Here is a 12,049-nt window from a genome sequence, read left to right on the forward strand (position 1 = left end):
CTAAACACTGAAGTTACAAAATGAGGACTACCTCTTCCAGCTGCGTACAGAAACAATGCAAAACAGACCTGAAGTGGTTAAAATCACCAGCAACAATTACTGCTTTGTGAAGAAATCTCACCTACCAAACCGAGTATTATCCCTCCAGTAACTCTCTTAACTTCAGGAAAGGGAAGCAAACGAAGCAGCATACCACTGTTGCTTCCATGCTTTGAAGTGAATACCGCTCCCTTGCATGTGAATATGTCAGGAAAAGAAATCAGATCCTTGACTCCCCTACCTGTCTCCTAATTACATCTCAGAGTATCTCAGACGCAGCTAAGAATAGAACTTAAATAACAATTTTTTTACTTAATGTTTCACAAATATTTTTTACCAGATACTGACAGCAGCATGAATCCTCAGTGCAATTTCTGTGGGAGCTTTTCTCTTTTGACATGTATTTAAACACCTATTTTCTGTATGAAGTGAAATTTTTATACAAAATCTATACAGCTGCTCTTACTACAATGTAGTATGACTTACCTACATGAAAGCAGGAAAATGCACTTGACTGTCTTTCAGTGAATTAATTAAAATGAATTAAACCTCCATGTGGATATTTTTATTCATAACCCAAGTAAGTTTCATTTGATTAACTCTGTTTCACTCCTTTAAAGCAATCTACATACAATTAAGCCCCTTTGATTCTGAATAAGTAAACAGATGAGTTTAGCATAATCCATTTAGCCCACTTATATTCAAGTTAATTTTCCTGGAGTGTTCCCATGAAGAAAAATTTTAATATTCTTAAAATAATATAATTCAATTGAATAGCATGCACACACCACTTCATGCATATCATCTACACCTCACACAAGAAAGGCAAAATTACTGAAACTCCTACTAAAAAGTGTCATGCCTTTAATCCTTTTCAAACTTACCTTTCTCACATTATAAAAGTCTCGATGGGGGTTACTCTTTAGTTCTTTAAATTCCGACATTTCATTTAACATCTCATGTAAACTAAATTTAGATTCTAAAAAATTAAGCCTCCGATGACAATATGTTTTTCTGTAAAAGAAAACACAAAAATTAACTGCAACTTAAAACTACTTGTATTTCAAGTTCAGAAAGAACTTGGAAGTTTTCACAGTAAAAACAAATATTTTTTATGAAGACAAAGACAAATTCATTCTTATCCTACTGATTAACAAATAGAAGTCAATACTCAATATGCTTTCACACCAAAGTTATTAGTGAAGCCTCAACATAACTCTGCATAGCCATGTTATGTCCTTGAAGTTGTCCAAGTGTTGTTATTACTGTACCTGTGCATAAATTGCAGCTCTTTTAGTAATAATGACCAGAGAAAGCATAAAACTTATAATAAAATGTGATGTCAATTGCTACTACTCTGAAACTATACCTCCAATAGAGCAGACAACGTCATATAAAACAGAAACAACCTGTAATCAAGACTTACTATGGAAATAATTTCAAAAAAATCTCCCAAGTTTATTTGCTTTTTCAATATGAATGTAAGAAGCCAAGATAAAATCCAATATATTTTTTATGCCTTAAAAACATATATATGTGTAGAAATACTCTTTTCCCAAAATAATTTCTTGTGCTCTTTTTAGAAAAATCATGCTTTTTTTGTCCCTGCTTGCCTACTCCTCTGTCTTCATGTTCCTCTTCTGTTACGTTTCTCATTCTATTTTTAACCAATGACATAGTTTTTCTCTTCACCATCTGTCAATTCTTACTGAATCTACAATATTTTCGTAGCACTATTAACGTAAGAGACTTCTTTTTTCTGATGTATTGTTGACAATCTCTCCTCCATGGGACACAAATCCCATTATGGATTTGAAAGTCTGATTCAAACACAGTCTCACTGTCTCTGATACTGATCAAGGCCCATTTGCCCACTGCAGGAAGTCTTTGTTGGGTTATTCTGTTATTCAAAAGACCTGAAGACTGAGGAGTAGAGGTGAGATTTCACCAGTTTAAGAACAGCTAAGATTAAAGAACAACAGGTTCTTGGTCTCCAAGCAGCCCTATGTGTGATAAGATATATCTGACAGGAAAGCACTAGCTGCAAACAGGGAAACAATACCATATGAAGAGCTTATGCGACAGGATTACTGAAAAGACTTTTTTCCTTTGGTTTGTGTATATTTATCAGGGAGTGTGAATCAGCCTGCAAAAGCTTAATCTGAAGTGAAAGGAGCAGATGGTGGCTCCCACATTCACAAAGGTGCTGTGTATTCTAACATGTCGCACCAAGGCCCTTCTTACTTATTGCTTCCTGATAAGGACTGTTAACAAAAGCAGCAAAAAGAAGGGTCTTCAGTATTACTCTTGTTTCAAGTTTTTCCTCCTTGTCCTTTAGTCGTCTCAGTATCTGTCTCTTGGAATATAAAACACTGGAACTGGAAATGTATTTACCCATTGCATACTGTAAACAAACATATTCAATCTAGGTTTGATTTGAAGCAGAATCTGGTGGAAGCACAGGCTTTTGCTCTTGAAAAAGTGCTTAAGGAATGGGACAGCTCTGTTCAGCCCATCTGCTTTGCCACTATCAGTGCACAAGGCAGGCAGATTATGCTGCAGGTGTCAGACCCAAAGGGGAAAATTCATCAGGTGTGACAAACTTGTCACGTTGTAAGTGATGATCTCTCAAAGGCAGAAGGACTAGCCCTGCAGTGCTGGCAAGCAGGGCAAAAAGTTCCGAAGAACAGTCCAGGTTCCTGCTTTGTTCCATCCCTGGTGTTGAGGCCATGAGAAACCTTGATGTTTCCAGTCCTCAGCTAGGAAGTAAACTTAAGAACTGAATGCACGTTTTCATTATGCACTGGGCAAGGACATGGCTTTGTCATGCATGTGTCAGTGACTGTACTAGAGTTGTTATATTTCTGGTTTTTGGAGATTTTACAGGAGTTTAATGGGCCTGGGAAATTTCCGAATTATTTTGACTGTGCATGTGTGGATCAGTTTTGCAGCACATAAGCAGTTAATTCACATCTGGAACAAATCAGACTGAATATTTATGTTGCTGAGCTGTTGTGTATGCTCTGCTTATGCAGGCTTTCTCTTCATGCAGCAAGATTAGAAGAGACGTGAAGGAATTCCAGACAAGTGTTCAAGAATCTCAAATTCAGAATAGGCCAAAACAAAATAAAGGTGAGGTGCAAGTTTCAGTTCCCATGCCTCAAGAAGTTTGGGCCAGATTTGACTTGAATGGGAACATTTTGCCAATTTATTGCTTTTCTGTTAACTGCTTCTCATTTTGCCATAGTTGATGCAAAGAAACTAAAGAAATTAAATACAGGGTTTTTTCCGCTTTTAAGTCCTTCTGTGATGCATTAATGCTTGAGAAGGGCAAACCAAAATATTACTGTACAATGAGTATGCTGAGGAATTAAATATCGCCAAAGTGAGAAGTATTAAACTAAAGGTAACCAGCAGCCTGAAGGGGCAAAGAAAGAAAGAAACATACGTTGGACCATCTGCAATTAGAGCAAGAACATGGCTCAGGTCAAGGGTGTAAGTCTCCAGGTCAGGATATGGCAGACTCCGAGGCTCATTGAGCTCCATCATTTCTTTGTTATCATAAACAAAAGGAATGCCACCTTTTATCTTGACAACATAATCCAAATTGTCTGGAGCATCATCGAGATTGTAAGGATCTTCATTATCTTCTGGGGGTGAATGGAAATCTGGAAATAAATTTACATTACATTTTGAAGAAATAACTTACACAAAAGGCCAAGTAATTACAGAAAGGACTTTCTGCTTCTATAATGCTTAATTTCCAACAGATCTTAATACTTCCATTAAAATCACATTTTCATTATTACAAAAGATCTGTTGATCAGCTCTATTCTGACAGGCTTTAATTGCAGTCCCTCTCTAAGCTAAGTGCCTACCTTAATTCAGTTATACATTATTAGAGTTGTCTGAACCAACATATAAATAGATTTAATACTATTCTTCATTACGGTATGATGGCACAAGTTCCAAAATAAGTTTCCAGAAGTATTTAAATTAGGCTGGATGAAAGTACTGTTGAGATTTTTGAACAATAAAACAGTTGTTGACTTCATACCCACTTTCATTATTTTCTTTTCACCTTCTGACTCACCGTAGTAATTTTGGAAGTTTATATTTAAGCACACAGTAATGCAGCTGTTCTCATATTGAAACATCAGTCAGACAAGAACAGACTGTGCCTTTTTCACCTCTGCGCTTCCCACAATACAATGAGCTAGACTAGCACATACTTACTTGGACTGTTTCCTCTTTCTTTCCTCCGCAGTGCTTCTCACTCTGACCAAGGCAGTGGTTGGTCTGCAGGTTTTTTTCTTAGTTTGGTTGGTTGGTTTTGCTGTGCTTTGATTGGGTTTTGTTTGTTTGTTTTAAACATAAAAATTTTGTGTTTTATTTAAAGTGCTTTCAAGTAGAACCAAGGGCAGAAGCCAGAGATAGTACAACACAACTCTAGTTTTCCCCTTGCCCTTCTGATCATGGCTGAAATCAGAAGGTACCAGAAGCATGGCTGGGATTTGTTCAGTACAGTTTTGTAATCCCTTTACAAAATTACAGGTTTGGTTTTTTTTTCTGAGAATTGGGTAAACGCACATACTTCTGAGAGATTCAGCTTACGTGAATACTCAAACATTATCACCCATGCTTGTGAATGTTCATTGCTTCTTTTACTGTATCTTACTAATGCAACTACTATAAAAATAAGTGTCTCAACTACATTTATGTCAGCTGAACTACATTATCAGGCTCAGTCTTGTCACTGAGATTTCTTCTTTTACCTGTTCAGTTAAGCAAAGCCAGAAGTAATTAACCTTTTATTCACCTAGAGCACCTGAATGTATATTAGAGATAATGGTATCAGTTTATAACATAACTATCCAGCTCAAACTTGTGCTAAATAAGACATTGTGTAATTACATGTTATTGTTTATCTCATAAGTTTAAAATCATAACTGTAAAAAAGTTATTAAGCCAATAATAGCTTGCAAATATTTCCCTGGTATCTGTTCCAAAATATTTTTCCTGTCTTCTAGATTCAGTATACTGTCCTCTTTACACTCTTTTTGTATAACAAATGCTTGAAAACATGTTAATTCACCCTCTTTCTGCCACTGAGATAGAGGGTAATTGATTTAAAATGTCACTTTATGTCTGAGAATACATTGCCAACAATATGAACCCATCTACAGTGGCACATCTGTACAGACCAAAGGTTGCTCCTCACAAGCTAATCCAAAAACTAGTTTAATGCACAAGCAAAGCTTTCAAGACACAACCCACCTAAGTGACAAAAACAATGTGACATATATAGTGGGGAATATGTTCAACCTAATAAGCCTTGTTGAGAGACCAGAGTTTATTAATCCAGGCAGAATGCCCAATAAATATGACTGTACAGCTTCCAGTCTTGACCTGGTAAGTGTACCATGCCTGTGAAATTACTGACTCCATGCTTGCTAACTGGCATGTCTGTCTCATGCTTCAGTTTACAATGTGGATGAGCTCATAATCCCTTTTATTTCAGCATGCCAAAATCAGGAGGAATAACTTTTCACTTTAAACTATATCCATATATATTTTTCCTGGAGAAACCCAAGTGTACTATTTACTATCCCATTTGCTGGGGAGGAAAAAAAAAGTCAGTGAGCATCTAGTATTTTTTTTAAGCTTTTGGCAGCTTTAAAGTTTCAGATTAGACAAAGGAATTATAACTTGGGTCCATCAGTGATTCTCCACCACTTACTAACAGAATAAATTACAGGGGCAAAGACGCTCAGAAGAGATCAACACAAAAATGCAACTTACCTTTGCTATAGAACTACATGGGTTTAATTCTATATTTTAAAAAGAAGAACAAGGATATTCACCTGGATACACTTCATCTTCAATCTTCCATTTCTCATCTTGCATGCTACACAAATACTGAGATGTTGTTCTTGGGAAGCGATGGTAGGCAAGACGTGAATACTTTTCTCGAATGAGAAGAGCTTTCACCAGGCTCTTGGCAGCTTGTTCATAGTCATCAACTGTAACCTGAAAGGAAAGCCTGGATAAATACTGATGAAAATAAAACAGCAGTTTTAGCAACAAACTGAATCCACACCAGTAACAAGGAGACTGAATTTCCAGAAATTTAAGTGTATGTAGCTTGACCATAAGGATCTTATCCAAGGTTTCAGGAAGCCAGTGACAGAAGCAGAGTCCAAATACAATGTGCAAAGCACATACACACAATTTTTTTTTCTCCTAACATATACTACCCATTTATTTAATGCCTGGTTATGTTATCTATTCAATTTTTTTTTTATGATAAAAGCTATAAAATGATCTGACCTTGACTTTAACTGTTTTACAAATCAACATGTTCACAAAGCAATTTAGTGTTTGTTGCAAAGAGCCGTAATATACTGGCATTTCACACTTTATATACATTAGCTGCTTGTGCTTTAGGATTTTTTTTCCCCCCTAGATACAGAAAGGGGAAAAAAATGGTTTCTTACCCCTGCACAGTAGTCCCCACTAATTGAAACTCTCTGAAACTCTGGTACATCATATGGCACTTGGACTGGCAGAAAAGCACTTGGAAGAACTGGTGTTGCAGGAGACAGAACAGGATTGGTTGATGGTGCTTTCCATTCCTGAGATGGAATTTGTAATGACAAAGACTGGGATCGAATCATCTTGAAACTTTTCTTCCTATGAATTCATGGTATAAAGCATAAAATAAGCCATGGTGTAAAACATTAAATGCACTGGAAAACTGTTTACCCCCTGAGAAGTTTTACAAATGAAATCTCTCATACCACAGGAAAAATGTTGGTCACATTTTTTGGCTTTTAGCTTTTTTTCCATTGACATTTCACATGATATATGCTACACACAATTGCACTTACCCTCCACACAAATACAGTATGCCATAATTTATTTACAATCCCTGTAAAATGCCCTAAGGTTTGTTTTGTTTCACTCTTGAACAGTTTCAGCAAGTCACTGTACAGAACGAAAACATGATCACTGTGCTTACTTTAGGAGGAGCTGATTCTTAGAGACTGGTAGCATCAGAATTCATGAAGTATCAGACAGAAACAAGTGAATGTTACATACGGTAAGTTGTTACAAGTTCTCATGCTATTACACACACTTTTCATTCTGCCCAAAACATGCAGGATTTAAAAAGTCATCTAGTTGTCAGACAAGACTATGCATAAAAAGTTTCATACATAGTCATTCAGTTAAACTTATAAGTTATTCCTTGGCAGTTTGATGACACTTGAGCAAAAGGCTAATGTTGGTTATCAGAGTAATAACATCCCACAGCTTTGATATGCAAGTCCATTCCTCCTCTCAGAGAACTAAATGACTAACCCCCACAGATTTAAAAACTTTCACCCTTTCTCAGCAAAACTGTCATAGTTGTATACCTTAGACAAACCAGCTAAAAAAAAAATTCAGTATTTTTTAGTGAAGTAACTGCTATACCTCAAGTGAAGTTTTGGAATATCTCTAAAGATTTAATTAATTTTCCTTACTCAGTGTAAATATATTTAAATTAATTTTAAATATTCATATAATAAATAAATATAATGTTATAATCTACCTGTGATATCACTTTCTTTTGCACTGTGGAAATACTCCCTCATATCATAAACTAGACCCCAAAACCTTAAAATGTTAGTAAGAACCACTAACAAAGAAAAAGGAATACTGGGAAACTCTCTGGGAGTTGCACATTACTTGTGTGATATTCTGAAGAATAAGAATATGTAATGCTGGTATGATTAATAGCCTATGACCAAATTTCACCCTCTCAAGTACTTGTAGCCACATTTGAAATCAGTACAAAATTCTTGAAAGGCAGTTTTGGATCAACTGTAACTGAAAACGACAGAAGTTTTACTTGTGTAACTGTCCTTGAAGTATGCTTCAGTCCTGTAGGACAGGGATGAATACTTGTTCTGTTCCCACACATGAACACCACATGTATAACATCCCACTTCCCACAGTTAAACTTATACAAAACTTGACGTACAGAACATATTTCTCTAAGACAATTTCACAAATTAAAAGTGGAATTTATTAGTTCAGGAGGAAAGATACAACAAATAGTTGTTTGAAAACATCTAGTTTTCTCTTCTGTGCTTGTTTATGTCTATGAACATGCCAACTGGGAAACCCACTTGCACAATTCAAAACCAAAAGTCTAGGCCTGTATCATCAGTGTGTCATATCTTAATTTAACTGCACTGACTCTTCTCCCTTCTGTTCCAGAAATATGGTGCCAAGCGTTGCCCAACTGATTGTCTGCAGCTAACCGGGTACATGTATGTAGCTATCACTTTCAAAGGCTTCCTTGTTTGCCTGCTTTTTGAAGAGTCTGTACACATCCAAGCATTTGGTGTCAGGCTGCTGCTGAGCTCACATGACTCCAGGAAACAGTCTAGCCAGTCCAATGAAGTTAAGATACTGGAACAGCCTGACATCAGGGTAAGGCTACCTCTTTCACAGAAGAAATCATAAACCAAATCAAGTTTGGCTCCATTAGATTCATGAGTAAATAAAAGGTGGACTGTACTTTTTTTTTTGAGAAAACTCAAAATGTGTGCTTTTAAGGCTGATAGTGGTTAGAATTTATCTCTGTGAGCTCAGGAAACCTATGAATAACTTCATTATGCCAATACCACTTTTCACCTTCTCCCTTGATGTTAAATGTCAAGTCTCTGCTTTTATCTATTTTTACAGAGACTAAAAGAAGTATACCACTGTCATTTTCTATGTTAAAATTTTCCATTTCTCTGTATGAAACTAGAATAAAGGGGGGTGGGTAGAGAAAGTATTTATTTTTCTGACTATTTTTACATTAAAGAGCCCTAGGGTTCTGTTCACTTCCACCCAGCTATGCTGCTTGTTAAACTTGCATAAGCAGTATCTATGCTATTGCTGTAAACACAGCTGACACAGCCTCACCAATCCAAGCTCCCCAGGGCCCATCCCCACCCCTTCTGCATAGCACAGAAGGACATCACACAGGTGCCCCTGGTACCTGCTGTTGACCTGTCTCCTGAAGAGGCAGAATGTTATTTGCAGATATTTCAATATTAACTCAAACTCATTTAAAAAAAAAAATGTTTTCCAATAAGAAAGCAAATACTGAACAAACCTTTTAGCTGTTTCCACAGACTGCTGTTCTGCCAGTTCTTTCTGCAGTTCCCTCTCCTTGGCCTCTTTCTGCCCAATAGGGCAATCTTCAGGCACAGTGAATAGTGACAAGGCATCTTTGCTGTCTTCTTCTCGAAGGACTTTAGCAAATACCTTCTCTGCTAGAAGCCGCACATGCTCATCAACCTCAGAGATGTTCAGCTTTGGAAACTGTCTGGGCATCTCGGCTAATAAGGAAGAAAGTTGACAAAGTTATTAACTACAAGTAGAATACAGATATGAGAGAGGTGGGTTTTTTCATCGTACATCTATCAAAATCAAGCAAAGGCAGGATAAGTAGAAGAGCTACGCAGAATTTAAACTAGCATGCAGTACACAAGAACCGTAGATATCCACTGAGCATCTTTACTTGTGGAGCCATTCCAATTTGTTAATTAGGAACTTCGTGGTACACTCATGAAAATTCCCAATATACCTATGTACAGATTTGCCAGTAGATTGCACTTTCTTGCATAACCAGATCATTATTTACAATGTAATATATACTGAGCTGTATGTACTTGTACTGAACTTGGAGATCCCATTCACTCAGTTGCCTGCCTTCTTCCCTGGTCAGTGACTTCAAACCAATTTTAGAGCCACAAGCAAGTTAGAAAAGAAGGTTGCACATTTCTAACTCACCCCATCCTTTCCACAAATAAGTAATGGAGCTGCTGTGAAGTAAAATAGTTGCACAACAGGAGCAAACATGGTGTACTTAGTGACTTTTTTTTTTCTTTCCAGTAGTTCATATCCTGCTTTTGAATGGTATGTGGGAAGCAGATAGGATATGGACTTTAATTTCTACTTGGCATTTAAATATTATTGTTCTAAAAAATGTTTTATATTTTGAATGTCTATTTGAGAAGCCTTTAATCACAAAAATATTTCAATTTCATTACAGCAGCACTATTGAAAATACCATCTTCAGTGTTTCTTCTGTAGTTTCATGGCTTTATTTCATTCTCATACAATCCAAACATGTATTTTGACATATCTAGTAGCATTCTGGAGGGGAAAAAAAAAATACAGTGCTTGTAGCCATTACTTATTATGTACTATAAAGCTTTTTGAATACTTTCAGTATGATGGAGTTTGTAACAAATAAGATTAAATTCTCATTACAGAAGTTAAAAATAGCAATGAACGTGGCACAACAAATGGATCCAAGCACTGCCAGAATGTGAAGTCTCGGTCCAAATCTGGCATTTCAATCCTTTTTTGTTACAAAAACGCAAACATATTTTATAGGATGATATTTATTTAAATAACAGTGTATGCAGAAAGTCAGCATGGAGCATGGCAGTTTTTAATCACTCCGGGCATAACTTATCAGGGCCCCCATTACAGTATTTCTGTAGGCATGCTGCAAGTTTCACATGTTGATATGTGATCCTTTTGATATGTGATCCTGTTGCTTTCAGACTAAAAGATTCTAATTAATGTCCACCTGTTTTCACAGTTGCTTTGAGAAGATTTGCTTTTATTCTAAAAGCAAATATAGTTTGAAAATGTCACTAGAGACACAGTGGACCATAACATTGCAATTTAGTGATCATCTACATTATTTTGCATTCTTATTTTGTAAGAACCAATTCACAGCCCAGTGAAAAAACATCACTAGTTTTAAAGAACTGTGGCTCTGACTCTATGCAGTTTTCCTGCCCGGAGAGAATTTGTTTTATAATTAGTATTAAGTCTTCATAAAATCAAGTATAACTACATAACAAACATCAAAATACATACACGTTTAGCCAAATGATTCGATGACAATGCACTATGATGTCTTAGAAGCATCCAAACTTAGATTTAGTTTCTCAATTTCAACCCTCAATGAAGTCATGGGAGTCTTTCCACTGACCTCAATGAACACAGTTGGCAGCAACAGCAACTGCCATACATACAGATAACAGCAACAAGAGCTTTTCGGGCCACTTCAGACAGGCAAGAACACTCTTTATAGTTACTCAACTACCGTAAGAGTGCTAGCAATAATAGTAAAATGTGGAATAATCATGTTTCTTCTACTCCTAAACCATCAATTACAATATATTCAGTACTAGCTGACTAGGACAGGAGAAATCAATTGGTTGTATGTTTATCATTGGCTGAGCATTTTCCTAGTCTAAGTTAACTTTTTCTTAGCGAATTGCAACCAGAAGCAGAAATACAGCAGGAAATACACTGAGAAACCATACTGCATTTTAGATCACTACAATAAGATATTGAAGAGTCAGAAGGCATGGATATGATCCTACACTGAGGCCAAAGGCTTTTTTTCTTTCTTACAGAACCTGATCTTATGTTCTCCACTGAAATAAATGAGAGACTAAGGCACAAAACACTTTGAAAGGTAGGTTCATCCACATCACTGCTAGCTTATGTCACTGAAATGAGTTTAACACACCTAAAATAGTCATGAGGCACCTCACACAATACTCATGCAAGCTGTGCCATCCCAAACTGGAAGAGGGATGAGGTTCTTGTGGCCAGTATCCTTCTATAGAAGTGCTGTCCTTTACGCAAGGTGAGCAACTGGGAGAGCGACAAACTAGACATCTTAATGGGATGGGGAGGGGGTACGAATGGCAGCCAGCGAACAGAAAATGCTCCTTTCCTAAATATCTGTCACAGAAAGGCTGCTTTGGCCATTCTTTAGTTCTGCACCTTTGTAGGAAAAAAAAACCATTTCCTTTAAAACATGCTGCATAAAAAATGATGGAATGATTATTTAAAAAGCAATTATTGATCGGGAATGTAATGGGCTTGAACAGCGGATGAGCACACGCCATGAAAACAACAGCACCGCCGCTGTCTC

The 12,049-nt window shown here is 36.7% G+C and overlaps 1 protein-coding gene across 1 annotated transcript; it reads right to left on the reverse strand.

Annotated features, from left to right (window-relative positions):
* Positions 1 to 923: 923 nt before the first annotated feature.
* Positions 924 to 9,415, reverse strand: LOC104465449 (AMP deaminase 3-like; the record flags this gene model as incomplete). Its single annotated transcript, XM_010078499.1, has 5 exons — positions 9,194 to 9,415; positions 6,537 to 6,732; positions 5,904 to 6,069; positions 3,488 to 3,707; positions 924 to 1,053 (listed from the first exon to the last, which is right to left on the reverse strand). Coding segments are annotated over exons 1-5 (933 nt in total), but the record flags the coding sequence as incomplete, so codon positions are not given.
* Positions 9,416 to 12,049: the final 2,634 nt, after the last annotated feature.

This window comes from Pterocles gutturalis, unplaced genomic scaffold (genome assembly GCF_000699245.1).
Source record: "Pterocles gutturalis isolate BGI_N339 unplaced genomic scaffold, ASM69924v1 scaffold6121, whole genome shotgun sequence".
NCBI classification, from domain to species: domain Eukaryota; kingdom Metazoa; phylum Chordata; class Aves; order Pterocliformes; family Pteroclidae; genus Pterocles; species Pterocles gutturalis.